General features: G+C 37.8%; 1 protein-coding gene across 3 annotated transcripts in view; it reads left to right on the top strand.

The window, feature by feature from the left end:
• Positions 1 to 17,129, top strand: part of TBC1D4 (TBC1 domain family member 4) — a 178,139-nt gene that overhangs the window by 147,068 nt on the left and 13,942 nt on the right. For 2 of the 3 annotated variants that reach the window (XM_035003233.1, XM_035003235.1), the window contains 5 exons: positions 5,053 to 5,210; positions 7,170 to 7,379; positions 10,283 to 10,441; positions 13,298 to 13,456; positions 16,219 to 16,463. In XM_035003233.1, the coding sequence (XP_034859124.1) occupies positions 5,053 to 5,210; positions 7,170 to 7,379; positions 10,283 to 10,441; positions 13,298 to 13,456; positions 16,219 to 16,463 (931 nt within the window). The remainder of the gene's footprint in view (positions 1 to 5,052; positions 5,211 to 7,169; positions 7,380 to 10,282; positions 10,442 to 13,297; positions 13,457 to 16,218; positions 16,464 to 17,129) is intronic. The other variant, XM_035003234.1, reaches the window with a different exon arrangement.

The following is a 17,129-nucleotide window of genomic DNA, read 5'->3' on the forward strand; positions in this document are numbered from 1 at the left end:
CCATTTCTTATCTACTTTTAAAAGCTAATGGAAATGTTAGTTTTACTGTGTGTCTTTCTAGGTTCTACTATAGGTATGGAATTAAGTTTATTACCTTAGAAATCATTCGGCCTATAATTTCCTTACTTTACGTATGGTTAGATTGAGCCCCAGGGATGTTTTATATCTTGCTTGATATTATTTTCTGAATTTCAGGTTTTAGGGATGTGAGTAAGCAGATGAGCTTGCTACCCAGAGATACTTTAAATTCCAATGCAAAGAACTTGATCTTTTAAAAATTTGCATTCAGTGTAGAGTTTATGAAATAAAACTGTTTTCCTCATTCTTTTTGTTTGTTTTACACGTTGTTCCACTGATTAATCTATCTGTGATTCATAGCTCAGATGCTACATATAGCTTTCCATTAGATTAGTTCAATATCAATTTTATTTAGTCAAGATTTTCCATAGAATGATAGGATTGCCCCCAGTTGAAAGCCAGGACTTAGATAACTATTAATGTACCTGATGGGATTAGGAGTTAAACTATACTATGGATCCTGTGGGAAAAGCTGTGAAGTTTCATCACTATGTTGTTCCATGAGTCTTTCTTGAGGCATTTACAAAGAGAATGCTTTTTTAGATTTCTGTCACATAGTTGCTATCACATTAATCAAGTCTTGTTTCCATCTTGAGTTGTAAAACATTGTGATTTAGATGTAGCTTTAAATCAGTATTAGTCATTTTTTGGACTTGATGTTGGTAGTTTTCGATGAGGGTTAGGGGGCTGGAGGATGGGGGGCAGTTTGCTGCTCAGCAGAATAACACCTTCGTAAACTGGTTCTGGCTCAGGACTTTTGTGAAAAGGTTGTATTGCCCGGGGTGGGAGGGGGGATGTGGGGGGGGGGGAATAAAACATGACTGCAGCCTTAAAGTTGAGTCCCTGTGAGTGGTCACTAAAATATCCTCATTTCACAGAATATAGAATATCTGGTGAATTAATTGTTATTAAAGCAGACAAGTATGCGTTAAAAATTCTGTGTTAACATAGAAGTATAATGTTAATTTAATAGTTGATGTCGTGAAGGGTCTAACTGCTTGGCCAAAGAGGTATTAAAAAGTTATCTTGAAGCTTTGTGGGAGGGTTCATATCATATCCATAGCTTTGAATTCATGCTGTGTCCAGAAGGACTTGGAAATGCCTCCCAGCCTACAGGGTGATAACATGTAAGATGGGATGTTTCCTCTCCTTCTAAAGCTCTCATTGGTGCCTTTCGGATTGTGGTCCTTAATTAATTGGTGCTTGGTAATAGGAAGTATATATAGAATACACCACTAAAAAATATGTGGGAATTCTCCACATTGTATTCCCTTCCTAGTTATTCATTTTTAATGTCATAAATTTTCAATAGAGGTAATTCTGGCACAAAATACTTTTTCTGAATATGTCTCTTGGGAAGCAGTTTTATAATGTGCATGTTGATGTTCCAAAATGCAAAAGCAGGAGGGAAAAGACTATATGAAAAAAATAGGAAATGGTTGTAATTTGTTTTATCATTTAAAAAATGTAAAGATAATTAATACACTAATATATGTATAGTCCACCATATTAATGTGTTTTTTATTTGATCCTATTATTTTAAAAAGTATTTGCATTTTGGAATGGAGTTATTTCAAAAGCAAAGAAGAAATGAGACACTTGTATAAATGAACACCTAATACTTTGAAGTTATTTCTCTGCTGAAATAAATGACTTTGTTCCCTTAAAAATAGAAAAAGGTATACTGATCAAAAGACTTAATGCTAGTTAGAGACTGATTTTTTTTTTTTTTTACTAGAACACACAGGATACTTGGGGTCCGGACAGCTTTAGTTTTATGGCCCGTTAGTGCTTTGTCTGAACTAACACAGAGAGTATTTACATTGGCGTGATAAACTGCAGTGCCTAAGCGTCTGAATTCGGACTGCCTGGGTTTGAATCCTGGCTGCTCCAGTTACTATCCGTGGAACTGTGGGCAAGTTACTTAGACCTCAGTTTTCTCACTAAAAATGAGAACAGAAATAACACCTACCCTATAAGGTTTTTATGAGGATAAAATGAGTTCATACTTGTAAAATGCGTACGACAATGCAGTTGCCACCTTAGGAAAGTCAGATTGCTGAGCAAATGTAAATCAAAAGGTAAGCTTTGGTAAGCTGCATATATGCACTACTGTTGAAACCCTTATCTGGACTCTGACTTCTGGATACATGGTTTCTCTAATTAAGTGAAACAGGGCAGCTCTTGCCTTATCTCAGCCACCCACCTGCTTTTTCAGGATGCCCTTTTTTAGTACGAGATAAAGGGTCAATGGTCTGTTATGGAAGTTCTTTTCAATATATCATTATCTTATATTTTTACTGCTCATTTTTGGCTTATAAGTTCTGACCATTAAATTCTGGACCTGGAAGAAAATGTGTCATTTGGCGATTTATTTAGATCATAGGATATAAAATGTTAGATGTTATGAAACTTTCAAATTTGTAACGGGCTAATATGAGGGGTACTTTATGGACCTGTTTTCTTTTTTTTTTTTAAGATTTTATTTATTTATTTGAGACAGAGAGAATGAGAGACAGAGAGCATGAGAGGGAGGAGGGTCAGAGGGAGAAGCAGACTCCCTGCCGAGCAGGGAGCCCGATGTGGGACTTGATCCCGGGACTCCAGGATCATGACCTGAGCCGAAGGCAGTCGCTTAACCAACTGAGCCACCCAGGCGCCTGGACCTGTTTTCTAACCTATTCCCTGAAAAGCACGTATTTTAGAGACAATAATGAAATTGATAGAAATTCAGTTTTATTTTTAGTACTATCTAGACATTCGATATGTCATCAACAGTGAATTGGAAGGCGATTTTTAAAAGATGTTTTAATTCCAGCATTAAAATATAAAAGTTTCAGAATCCTTTGGTTTAGTTTACTCTAGTTTTGTTTGGTAGAGCTGCTAAAAAGTCAAGAGGAATTAATTGAACATTTATCCCATGAGGCATATTGAAATAGGTACTTTTACAGAAGTCTTTCATTTAGCTTTTAGATGCTCTTACATAGGACAGGAATAACACTTACTTGGAAGAAAGATGCCTTCAGTTGTTTCCTAACACTGTCGTCATTGTCAGTACCTACCAGTGCCATCCACTTTTGTTTCCCAAAAGTGCAGAGCTGTTAGAACTTTTTTGCCAGAAAGACTTACAAGTCATGCTACCAACACAGGGTTTTAAAAAGGTATTCTTTTATTTATTCCTGACCTGTTAGCCTAGACAATATGATTTTTTTTTTGTCCATTTTACTTAAACCTCTGAGTTAATGTTTCATTTGGTTTTACAATTTTAATTTATGCAATGGATATTTGTTAAGTGCTTACTATTATTTTCTAGTTACTGTACCAGGAGCTAGAAATACATCCATGAATACTGGACGTTTAGCAACTAATGCCAGTAAGATAGTGTTACCAAATGAAGATACAGAGTACGTCAGGAGTGTTTATCAGAATATAATTGTTATTTACAGAACATTTAAATCACAGTTCCCAAAAGGGAAATACTTGAATTCATACTTTCCAAAGTGGAAGTAAAGGTGAACGTATTTATTCAGTATTACAGGGAGTTTTGAACCATGGACACATACTGGGGTTAAAATTTTATCTAGGATACATAACAAAGGGGGTTTGACTATGTTCAGATATATGAATCAGCTGCTTTCTGAAGTATAATATATCATGACACTTGCTAACTGTGTAGCAGCTCAAAGGTATGTCTCTCACTTAACCTTAGTTTAGCTAATCCAGAAGGAATATTTCTAGGCAGATAGATCACGATTAGAGATAAAGGAATTACCTGATGTCCATGAGTACGAAAAATAAATAAAACGAAGACAGGCAGGTGCTGAATTGCTCTCCTGATTGTTGGTGGCCTCAGTATTACTGAGGCAGGATGGTGGCTTTTCTTGCTCCATTTCCTTTCCGACTTAAGTACTGACTCTTCTTGACTCCATCAAAGGTCCCGTATCTTCACTTGGTGGTATCACCCCCTGTAAATATTGTTATCTTCATCGTTTTCTCAGGAAAGCTCAGATGGTTTGAAACAATATTACCACCACTAACAGTCACAGTTCCTACACGGTGTTCCAGCTGCTATCATAATTGGTCTCAGAAGTAACTTTGAGTCATAATGACCTTTTATTGCAGATGGGCCTAGCATAACTTAGAATGTTCTTTCCTAGGAAATGACATTTTTAGAGCAGATCAGCATTTCTACATGTTTGTTTCATAAAGCACTAATGTAGAAAGATGTCACACCCTCAAACTCCCCCAAAATTGGAGACAGTGATTATGGGGTCAAATGATTTAAATAAGTGAGGGCGTATCTATATATTACTTCACTCTTGGGGAGTCATAATGCACACCAGCATAGTACAGTCTCTGTGAAGTCCTGCTATAAAGAAATGTTGCATATTTTTTATCTTAATGTAGCCAATCTTATTGACAGTTTTTTCTTAATATATCACCTAATAATAATCCCAAGCTTGACTGTTCCAAGTTTATTCAGGTTTCTTTCTGCCATGATCCAGATATTGGTGGCTCACAATTTGTAGACAGATCTTAACAGCCACAGGCAGTGAGAAGCTGTCTCTATCAGCCTTTTCTATAAGAGTGTAGGAAAGCTCTTTATGAGCCTTCTATGGAATACTTACATTGATTAGAATACACTTTTAAATTTTTTTACCAAAGCCTGAGTTAATTCCTTAAGCAATCTTTGCTCCTCTGTATACATACTTCTGTTAGGACTTGAAATGGTTGGCTTCTGTGGAATGAGTAGAAACCGGTGAGCTTCTCATGACTGGGCTGTGGCTTGGGTTGCATTTTTCCTAGGATATGGTGGCCTGGGTGACCGGTGTGCCTAGTGACGCATTGCGCCATGTTGCCCGAGGCTTGTGCTTGCCCATGGCAGAACTTGTGAATGGCTTGTGCTACCATGTCGTGGAGCAGTCCATCTCTGTGGTTCTCCTTGCAAGTTACGTATTTATTTGCTTTCCACAGCGATGGAGAAGGGAGAAAAAGGACCTCGTCTACTTGCAGTAATGAATCCCTAAACGCTGGAGGAACCCCTGTTACCCCTCGTCGAATCTCCTGGCGGCAGCGCATTTTTCTCAGGGTTGCTTCTCCCATGAACAAATCTCCCTCAGCGATGCAGCAGGGTCTGTGTGGTACACGCTAAAGAATTACGCCTTCCCGGTATCATAAACTAGGGAATGGAATGCAGTGCTTTGGGTACAAAGAGATTTAAGTGATTACAGTAGAGAAATAACTTGTTTCTGTATCTGATACAGTGGTTAGCTTCTCAGTTATCATTAGAACATATTAGACATTCAGTAAATGCTTGTTGAGTGAATGAGTGAATGAGTAAGTTTCCCAGACTGAGCACTATGGTAGTGCTAGAAAAGCATAGATCTTTTTATTATTAGAAAATTTAACCCATGCTTTTACAAGAGTCACATATAAAACAAAGTGCCAAAGAAATGTTGAATGATAGAGAAATGGATACAGATACCCTAGGAAAATATCAACCAAAAGATATTAGACCTATTAGAAATTAAAGCAGAGACATCCAAAAGGGCAAAGTAAATATAACAATAAACAAAGATGCAACAGTGATGAGAACATGCATAATTACACAGCATTGAAAGCTAGAAAATAGGACTGTACAGAACGTTTGGGAGAAATGAATCAGTAGCTCTCATGGGAGATTTTAACATATTCCTCTCTGAAAATTAAATACAGAGAAGGTAAATATATATAATATTTGAGAAATACAGTTAAACAAGCTTGATCTAATATTTATACAGAGCCTTGCCTGCTGTAGGGTAAGTTCATTCATTCTTAGCACACATGGAACATTCCTAAAAATTAATTATGTACTTGGCTACAAAGGCAATTTAGTAAAAACAGTCATAAATATTCATACTATATTCTCTGATTATAGTGCAAAAAAAAAAAAGGAATCAAGAAGTGGAAGACAACTAAAATATTTCATGTGCTTGGCAACTGAAAACTACTAGAAACTAGAAGGAATAAAATAGGTTCAGAGCCCTACACATCAACATTGAGTGATATTTAGAGGCCATTTCTAAAATCAGGAAAGACAAAACTCAAATATACTAAGTATTCAGTTCAAGAAGCTAGAAAAGGAGCTATAGAGTAAAATTTTTAAAAAATTATTTATTAAGGAAATAAATAAAAAGGGTAAGGGCAGAAGTCAGTCAGTAAAGAAAAAGAAATGAGAAAACAACTGACATTCCTAGAGAAAAAAATTAACTCTGCCTAGGGTGGCCAGAGAAAGCTTCACAGAGATGTTGGATGTAAGTTATATTTAAACTCATTGCTGGGAGAAGCATATTTCAGAAAGAGGGGCTATCAAAGTTCTGACGTCTTTGGAGAGAACTTTGCAGGTCAGAGAATCGTGAGAAATTCAGCATGATGGGAGCAGAGGATGGGAGATAGAAACAGAGGCCGGAAGGGTTCCAGGAGGCCAGAGTCTGAAGCCGTCTATATGCTATTTGCAGTGATTTAGAGTTTGTGCTTTCGGATACAAGCAACCGTTGAAATGTTTTAAGAGACACAATCACGTTTGTTAATAGGAAAATAATTGGCAGGAGTGCAAAAGATGGCCTGGAACAGAGGGAGAGAGTGAGCTGCAGGATAGGGTAAGAGAATGTTGCAGGAGCGAGCCGAGGGACCGAGCCAAGACCTGCCCAGTGTTGCTCAGCCGCTGTTTAGGAGAGATCGCTGTTACCTGCTCATGTTATCTTTTTGCTTTGCACAATCAGAGAATGTACAAAGATAAATTGCAGAAGTGTTGGGCTCTGGGGAATGCCAGTTCGCTTTAGAGCACCTATCTTATAGGTCATTTTGTGCAGAAAGAAGAAGTGGCGAAATTGCATGTGCTTTCATTTCACTGTGAGAGGGAAATCTGGCAGGGGAATTTAGTCTAGTGAATTTACTTAAATCGTTAGTTCCAGAAATGCAGTTACTGGGAAAGTGGTTTTGTGAAAAGCTTTAAAGGTGGAAGATAGGATGAGAGAACACCAGTTCTAGACAAAGCTTCTGTCGTCTGGGTTACTGGTCAGGAATGCCTCTCACTGTTTTCTTCTCTGCAGATGGACTGGACAGGAACGAACTGCTACCACTGTCCCCTCTTGCTCCAACCATGGAGGAGGAACCGCTGATTATATTCACGTCTGGCAAAGATGACTCAGAGAAGGCTGAAGAAAGAAGGAAGTCAGAAGAACTGAGGAGTTTGTGGAGAAAAGCCATACACCAACAAATCTTGTTGCTTCGAATGGAGAAAGAAAACCAGAAACTTGAAGGTTAGCCATTCAAACAGGGCTAAATGATATGATACTATAACAGAAGGGTTTAGGTTAAAACCACCCCCAGCCTCCCCCACCCATTCTCAGAATGTGAATACACTTTTACTAGGATTTTACTGGCTATAACCGCTTAGTTTTATTTTTGTGAGGTTGCTATGCCATGGGAATGTTCAGCTTAAAATATTCACATTTTTGTTTAATAGATAAAATGTCAGGCACCTTTAGAGTATATTTGGGTAACAGAGGATGTAGATAATGTGGAGTCAGTGTCTTTGATATGACTGAAAGTTTAATATTCTTGTGCATGACTTAGGAGAAAAACCCTTAAACATGAAAAAACACATTCTCTTCTTTTTGAAATTGATTCAACTTTCAGGATCATTGTATTCATAATAGAAGAAATGTGCCTATTTCAAATAAATTCTGTTTTGTACCCAGTTCAACTATCTAATTACCTGTTATCAAGTCAAAGTTCCTATTTTTTGTTGTTGGCTTTATACATTTTCTATTTAACAAATCACATTCAAATCTTTATATTTGGATAATTTACAATACCTACTGTGCCATTTCTGGTGCTTTACTGCTTAGTGCATGAATAACAAATGCTTTAGAATGTGTTCTCCAGACTTTGAAAGAGTGTTGCTCACCCCAGTTTGAAGTACACATAAGGAGACGTGCAGGCGGTACCCAAACAAAAAACATATGCATGTTATTATATTTGGCAATTCACTTAACCTAAAAGGACCCTGTTTTTTACATTTGTAAAATGAAAGATTTAACTTAAGTGTGCCCTTTGACTTACAAGATTATTGGAAAATGTACAATCTAGGTTTTTCTCTGGCTTGCTTTTATTGTTGTCTTCCAAAAAGCTTTTTTAGTACAGGCATTCACATTTCTGTGTTCATCACCTGTCTTAAGGTTCCTCTTACTACACTTATTATTCAGTTTGGTTTTTAAATTGAACAATATTTAGTTTGCAAGCCAACAGTGTATTTTCTTTATGGTTGTTTTCTTGGCAGGATGGAAAGGATATGAGGTTTTAAATAACCGTAGCAAATGAATCTTCTTTTCTTTAAAATTAAAACCCCAATTAATTGTTATTGATAAAGCTTTTAAAAGGTTGATGTGATAAATGGTATGCCCACTCGAGCTTTTATAGAGTTTGAGAGGAATTGCATTCATATTCAGGATAAGACAAGAGGTGACATTTAGCAGATATGATCAGAAACCCTTATTAGTTCTGTATTTCTTAAGTAACAAAGACAAAAAATAGTTGAGCTGTTTAAAATTCTAGTCAGTGGATAATCATTTATTGATGGTTCTTTGTTTTTTTGCCTAGTTAACCAGGTGAGGACAGATGTTGACTGCTCTTACCCAGCATTTTATCCTCAGGGCCCGAAGCTGGCACATAGGTCTTGATTATTATTTTAAATGAATAATGATCTAGAGAAGGTTGCAGGGGGGAAAAAAGGAAATGTGTTTTGTCCACTGTAAAAAAAAAATCATTAGTAAACTTACATATAGGGTTATATTAATTACTCGCTTTAATGAACCCACTTCTTGAAAAAAAAATTATTTGATTATCATAGAGAAATATAAAGCAAATATGAGAAGCAAAGCTAAACTCTGCTAGAAAGCCATCTAGTGGTATCCAGGAGGAGTATTTTGTAATGAAATTTACTTTTGATTATGTCTGGATTTTTAAGTAGAAACTTTTAGCCTTACTTGAATAGCAGTATTATAAGATATTTAAGTTCTTTCAAAATGGTTTCAAACACACTAAGTAAAGGGAAATACTCATTCTGCTATTGTTTTTGTGCTGTCGAGGACTTTGGATGCATGACAAAGATTTGTGTTGCAGAAGGTAAGGGGTTGAGCACTGTGAGCTTGAATGAACACACGTTGATCTGAGAGACTCTTGGTCAGTGAGATCCTAAGGAAAGAGAAGAAAAAATAACTAAATGTTTTTCCTTCATTTTCCCTTTTGGAATCAGTTATTGAAGATAAAGAACACATCAAGATAGTAGTTGCTTTCTGAGGCACTTTTTTTTTTTTTTAAAGATTTTTATTTATTTGAGAGAGAGAGAGAGAGAGAGAGAATGAGAGAGAGAGAGCATGAGAGAGGGGAGGGTCAGAGGGAGAAGCAGACTCCCCGCAGAGCAGGAAGCCCGATGTGGGACTCGATCCCGGGACTCCAGGATCATTACCTGAGCTGAAGGCAGTCGCTTAACCAACTGAGCCACCCAGGCGCCCCTGCAAGGCCTTTTTTAAATGAGCTCTGGGCTTATGTTTTAGGCCATCAAATGAGAGAGAATTCTGTGCTATTTTAAAAAATGGAAGTAGTGTTAATTTCAGTGAAATGAAGTTTCCTCTCTAAGGTTATTAAATATGAACACAGAGACACATGGCTTAGCGTTTTTAAAGGCAGTATTAGTAACTCTGGAAATAGTTATAATTATTGGGTTTCATGGTCAAATATTTCTCTAATTAAGGTTAGCAGGAGGCATTGTTTTCTCCTATATGTCATATATAAAATATTAATGGTGTTGAACATTATGCAAGTTGTTACTTCTGAGGCTACCACATTTGTCAAAAAAAATTGCAATGTAGAGCCTAGCAAACATGGTTTGTTTTTTATGCTTAGCGGAGTTCCCATCTGTAAGATACAGAAATGAAACATCCTTAGGAAGTTATTCCTGATAACTTTTTTACATGAAATGACTCAAAATTTGGGAACCGTTCGTGTATCCTCCATTTTTTTTTAAGTTTACTTTTTGATCAGATGTTAGCGGTTGATTCCTAAAAGTCTTTTGGTATGATTTTACAAATACAACAAAATGTTAAAAATACTGTGTTTTCAGAATACATGGGTTTTACATAAATTGTTTTGTTTTTCTTAGCAAGCAGAGATGAACTCCAGTCCAGAAAAGTTAAACTGGACTATGAAGAAGTTGGTGTATGTCAGAAGGAGGTCTTAATAACCTGGGATAAGAAGTTGTTGAACTGCAGAGCTAAAATCAGATGTGATATGGAAGATATTCATATTTCTCTTAAAGAAGGTATTCTGGATCTTTTTTTTTTTTTTTTTGAGTATAGTTGATGCACAATGTTACATTAGTTTCAGGTGGATCATCGTAGTAATCTTTTTTTTTTAAGATTTTATTTATTAGAGAGAGAGAGAGTGCGTGCATGAGCAGTGGGAGGAACAGAGGGAGAGGGAGAGGATCTCAGGCAGGCTCCACACTCGTATCCGGTGCTCCAGAGAGGCCGAACCTACTCTGGGTCCCAGTGTACCTCCCAGGCTGTTTCTTGCATGGAATGCTCCAGTTCTCCCTACATTCCTTCTTCCTTACATCTCTACCTGCTCCCCATTTCCCATCATCCCTTTATTTCCATCCCTTCTCCTTCTCACTCTTCCTTTCTCTCCCCATTCCTTGCCCATCTGAGTGTGTTCAAACATTCCTCTTCCTTTTTCTTAATAACTAATTTCTTTTTTTAAAAGATTTTATTTATTTATTTGACAGAGAGAGAGAGCACAAGCAGGGGGAGCAGCAGAGGGAGAGGGAGAGAGAGAATCTCAAGTAGGGGGTAAAAGGGCAGAGGGAGAGGGAGAAGCAGGCTCCCCGCTGAGCAGGGAGCCCACCTCGGACTTGATCCCAGGACCCTGGAATCATGACTTGGCCGAAGGCAGATGCTTAACCGCTAACCGACTGAGCCACCCACGCGCCCCAACATTCCTCTTCCCAAAGGGATTGCTGCCCACTCTGGAGAATTCTATTACTTTTTGTTCTCAGTTCAAATACCATTTCTTCAGAAATAGTATGCCCTTTTTTCTCTTCCACCAAAACAAATTAGTTTCACTTTATTATTTTTTCTCATGATTCTTTCCCTTTAATTGTGCTTATCATAATTTGTAATTTTGTGTTTATGTATATATTTGTTTAATGTTTTTCTTACCCCACCACTGCATACCTAGCACCTAAAAAGCATCTTTCATGAATTATTTACTGAATGAATACATGGATGAATAAATGAATGAGACTAATTCCTGAGAATGGATTTATTCATCTTCCGGGGATGAAGTATCCTTAGTACCATTCCCTGTACTTTGTTAGATGTTCAACAAATACTTATTTAGCTGAAGTGAATTGCCTTCTTGCAAAATTGTTATTAGATGGATAATAAAACAGCCCACTTGTGTTATTAGAGATTCACTTAATGGGCTAATAATGAAAGTTACCCAAAAATTGACATTTTACATGTGATCATTCATTCATTAACACATGTTTAGGTAGCCAAGTATATTTTTAGTTTTCATCAGACAGAGATGAACATTTGCTCGCTATTCTCAAGGAGCTCACCAGCAAAGTGGGGAAAATAGGCAAACATGCAGTGTAGAGCTAATCCAACATGGTGATGTTAGAGTATGTGTCAAATAGTATGTGAAAAGGAAGTGATTACTCCTAGAGATGTGAGAAAGAGCTTCAGCAGAAGAATGGCATTCAGGCTCAGCCATAAAAGATGAATAGAAAAACACTGTGCAATCAAGTGGGGGAACTTGGAAGTCCATAAGGCAACAGTAGGAACAAGAAACTGGAGGTGGGAAAATAACCATATGCTTCTTTTACTTAGTGTATGGTGCAGAATGGGAGGCAATGGAACTGAAGAAGGTAGGTTGGAGGTATATTGTGGAGGGCCTTATAAATCATGTCAGTGAGCCTGAGTTATACCTTTTGGACAATAATACTTTTGGTTTATGCAAACATTGTACTGAAGTTCAAAAAGATCAGCGTCATTAAACCTTCCTTAATCAGCTGGGAGCTCAAAGATCTATTCCCCATCCAGTTTACCTGAACTGAAAATACTTTGTGAGGTAGGATATCTGAGCTATACAGAATTGAATTCTCTCCCTCCCAGTGCATAAAAAACAAAGATGTTTTGGGGGGAGGGCACCTGGGTGACTCAGTTGGTTGAGTGTCCAAATCTTGGTTTCAACGCAGGCCATGACCTCGGGATCATGAGATCAAGCCCCGTGTCTGCTCCCAGCTCAGCATGGAGTCTGCTTGGGATTCTTTCTCCCTCTCCTTCTGCCCCTCCTGCCCCTGTGCTCGCTCTCTCTCAAATAAAAGAAAAACAAAACAAAGTTTTGGTATACTTTGAAATGCTTGTGATACCCTTTGGTTCTCGAGCATAATGGAGTTAATGTTTCATTATCTATATGCTGGATGATGTCTTGTCAGAGGATGTTTTGGAGTACTCCAGTTAAGCCTTCATGTTGTACTGACCATTCTTATTACTTCATTCTTTTATGACCATATAAAAATGCTATTTAATTCTCTTTTACAAAGTTACTTGTTGATGTCAAATATTTAGAAATTATAAGTACTGACATTTGTTACTTGCTTCAAACCAAACGAAAGATGGGAATAGGTAGTGATACATTTCGATTTCAGAATTTGGCCTCTGAAGCCAGACTCGGGGAGTTCTAATTCTACACTTCCATTTACTAACTGTGCAAACTTGGGCAAGTTGCTTAGCTTCTTTCTGCCTCAGCTTGGCCATCTGGAAAGTGGGGATAATAGTAATTGCCTATCTCATTGGGTGGTTTTCTGAGCATGGGTACAATGCTGAGTAGCAAGGCACCCTCGGTGAATGGTTATATTAGGTGCCCAATCAGTGTTGGCTGATGTTGTTAACATTGCCTTTATTATTATTTGAGGGTTTTCTTTCATAAGACATCAGCAGTTACAGGATTAAACTTGTCAAAATATGCTTCTGTCAGTACATCATACTATGTGACCAGAGGGTGGCATGCAGGACATTACAATGTTTTCAAGCATTACAAAGTTCCTCAGCTGCGTTTTAGCAACTTCATTCCAGAGTTCTAGACCTTGCTTTTTTTTTTATCTTTGCAGGTGTTCCCAAAACTCGACGAGGAGAAATTTGGCAGTTCCTAGCTTTACAGTATCGTCTAAGGCACAGGTTGCCCAATAAACAACAACCTCCTGACATATCCTATAAAGAACTTTTAAAGCAGCTCACTGCTCAACAGCATGCTATTCTTGTGGATTTGGGTATGTTTGCTGTATTGATTATTGTAAAAGGAAACAGTAGGTCCCTTTTTTTGAGTTTTTTTGGGGGGGTTGCTTAGGTTTTTTGTTTTTTTGTGGTTGTGTATTGTTTTGTTTTGTTTTGGTGTTGCTAAAGAAGATCTGTTGAATTATGCAGAGCTTCCGACTTTGCCCTTTCTTGAGGACAAGTTGGCTTTATATCTGTTTGAAGATACCATAAGTGCCTGAATACAGAATGAAGTTTTCATCCCCAAACTTGCCCCACCAAAAGGGTGTTATATTTAAATCATTGTAAAGGTCATATTATCAGATACTCCCAGTTTCTGTATTTTGAAGAACTGACTTTTGTTTGAGATAGACATTTATCTTCTCAATGAACACTGGTTTTAAAATAGAATAGGTTAAGAGGGGCACCAAAAAATTTAAACAAGCCTTTGACTATCACTTTAAAAAGCAATACAATAAGTAGTTATGTTGTGGAATCATGAATACATCCCTATAGGATGAAAGAAAAATGAGCCGTCCTAATATTATGTGAATGGGTACTTGTGACTAGGGGAGAATTTCCAGTGACCGCATCATAAAGCTGTCTTTTTAAATGCTAAATTTCAGGTAACTAATGGAAAGTAAAAATGGTGTGCTTTTAAAAATTACATTGTCTCTAGTTTTTCTCTAACTTAGGATATTATAATATATATTTTATTATTTAAAAACCCCTAATTGATTGGATTAAATATTGTACATTGGCATTTGACTATTTCATCTGTATCCCTAGAAGTTGATGTATTTAAAGTGGCCAAATATGTTACTTGAGCCCATTTGGGAAAATAAGGGATTACCTTATATTTGGGGTCATCTTTTATTAGGGCATATAAAAATCACTGGCCAAAACCTAGTTTGAATCTCTGTTCCCTTTGGATGATAAACAACTTTTGTTGGGAAAGGACCCAACTCAGTTAATATTTTTTGAGTCAATATTTTTTGAAAAGGGGAATTTTACAGAGAAACTAAAGACTTCAGTTCTTGTCTGATTCTACCACTAAACTGTGGTTTTAGGCAAATTACTCTGCTTCTGAGTCTCAATCCTCTTGTTTAAATGGGCAGTCCCTCTGGATGCCCGTAGATCTCTGTCTCTGTGACTAGAAGTTGATGACCAGACTAGAAATTGGGAATGTTCATTTAGGGCTAATCAAGATGTCCTAATAAAGAGAAGGCAATGAGGAGATCAGGGTATCAGGGAAGGCTGGTCAGGAAAAAAAAAATGGAACTAGAATTAATGTCTTAGAGAGAGAGTACATTTGTAGTTTTCTTTAGCAAAAATTTTAATGAAGTAAAATGATAATTTAAAAAATCGTTGATTTAACTCTTCTTGTAGCCATCTGTGTCTCCTCAGTGTGTTCTTATTTTCTCCTATCTTCCCCTTACTCTGCAGAATTAATCTTATCAGTTCCTGGGGAAAAAAATAAAAGCAAACCAAGATCACTTTTAAGCATATGTGGTGGAAAACATTTAAAGATCTGGCATTCTTACAAGTTCTCACTGACATGAGCAGTCATTTCGCAAGCAAGCTGATAGCCCCTTCGTTTGTGTGGCCTAAGGAAAGCCCCGAGCCAGTGTGTACACAGCTTTGGTGATGAAGATGGCTTTGTCTCAGTATTTAGTACCAGCTTGTCAGTGATCCAGGACTGATTTTGTTTGCTTGCTAGGCTGTTTCTATGGTCATTTTATGCTCAGAGGTGAATTTTAGAGGGGAATTCATTTGAAGTCAGCTTACCCCTTGCTTTGCTTGTCCTTTTTCAATATATTGAAGAAAGAAAAGAGGTCTACATGGCTCATGGAGGTGGTTTAAGAGAACAAAGGGTATTTGAAAAAAGGAGTATTTCCTGAAAGATAGACTGAATATAAAACGAAACAACTTCAAAAAGTCCCTCCAGTGTCATATTACAGGGAAAACAGGACTAAATCTGCTTATGGACTGCTAGGATTTCCTTTTAAATAATGTGAGACCTTTTATAAGATTCTGATTTCAGTCAGAGAGTGGTCTTTTTTCTTTCTTTCTTTCTTTTTCTCTTTTAGAGAGAGAGAGAGCGCGCAAGTGGGGGCAGGGGTGGGTGTGGTGCAGAGGGAGAGGGAGAGAGAGAATCTTAAGCAGGTGCCACACTCAGCGCAGAGCCCGTCGTGATGCAGGGCTTGATCTCACAACCCTGAGTTCATGACCCAAGCTGAAATCAAGAGCCGGACGCTTAACCAACTGAGCCACCCAGACGCCCCGAGGGTGGTCTTTATGTGAAGTTAAGGAGGGCACGTTCTGCATGGAGCACTGGGTGTTATACACAAACAATGAATCATGGAACACTGCATCAAAAACTAATGATGTAATGTATGGTGATTAACATAATAATAATAAAAAAAGAATTTGCCTTGATTTATAGCCAGAATAGATTTTATATTCTATTTTTATGGGATCTCACCTGGACACATCTTTGATCTGTTTGTGAATTTGTTGTTGTTATTTTCTAGAAAGAAGTGCTTGTTAGCATTAAATGTTTGCTTCCCTTTCATATGTGTAGAGGTGGAGGTGGTCAGGCAGGTAGGATTGAGGGCTTGCTAGAGAGAGAGAGACTCTTAGATGGGTATTCCAAGCAACTCTCATTGGTTCAGAAAAGAAGGTTTGTTTCTTCCCGGAAATCACTGCATTGCAATTTCACTTTTGTCTCCCACGCATCAGGATATCTGAACAATATTTCTTTTCTCTTCTTCTGCAGGAAGGACATTTCCTACTCACCCTTATTTTTCAGCACAGCTTGGGGCAGGGCAGCTCTCACTCTTTAACCTCTTGAAAGCCTACTCACTGCTGGACAAAGAAGTGGGTTACTGTCAGGGGATCAGCTTTGTGGCTGGAGTCCTGCTTCTGCACATGAGCGAAGAGCAAGCCTTTGAGATGCTGAAATTCCTCATGTATGACCAGGGCTTCCGCAAGCAGTACAGACCTGACATGATGTCACTGCAGGTGAGGCACACAGGAAGCTGTTAGGGGCAGTCGTGGCAGTAGCCCTCTTCTCCCTCACAGTAAGACTGAACGAAGTTTGGACCCATTGTCTTGGAATTCGTATAAATGTACAGGTGTGTTTTGAGTTCATGGTTTTAGTGTGGGATTTGCTCTTTGGCTAAACCTGTAAGTGTACGACAGTGTGTATGCAGACAAACCCTTCCATGAAGTTCCTTAAGTGAATAAATAAGGAATTCTAGAAAGGTAGTGGGTGGATACTCAAGTCTCTCTCCCCTAAGTCTGCAAGTGGACGGAGAAAGAATCCAGTCCTCTTAATTCACTTTTCCTCAACCTGTCAATTGAAAAGAATCATAAATCTTTTTTTTTTTAAATCTAAAAATATAATGTGGTTTTGTTTTGTTTTGTTTTTTACTGTGAATACATCAGTGGCAGGTAGCTGTTTCATGGTTCTTCTTGAACTTACCATGTCTCCCTTCCTTTATCTTAATGTCAGATAGGACCTTCTGGAGGAAAAGGTATCCAAAGTCAGTGGTACTTTTCAGTCTGCTTTTCTTAGCATGCACTGAAGAAATACTGTTAAGATGTTGTAGTCAGGGCGCCTGGGTGGCTCAGATGGTTAAGCGTCTACTGTAGAACTGGAGAATTACTGATTCTTAGCAGATGGCA

This window comes from Mirounga leonina, unplaced genomic scaffold (assembly GCF_011800145.1).
Source record: "Mirounga leonina isolate KUSES-001 unplaced genomic scaffold, KU_Mleo_1.0 Mir_127, whole genome shotgun sequence".
Lineage (NCBI taxonomy): Eukaryota > Metazoa > Chordata > Mammalia > Carnivora > Phocidae > Mirounga > Mirounga leonina.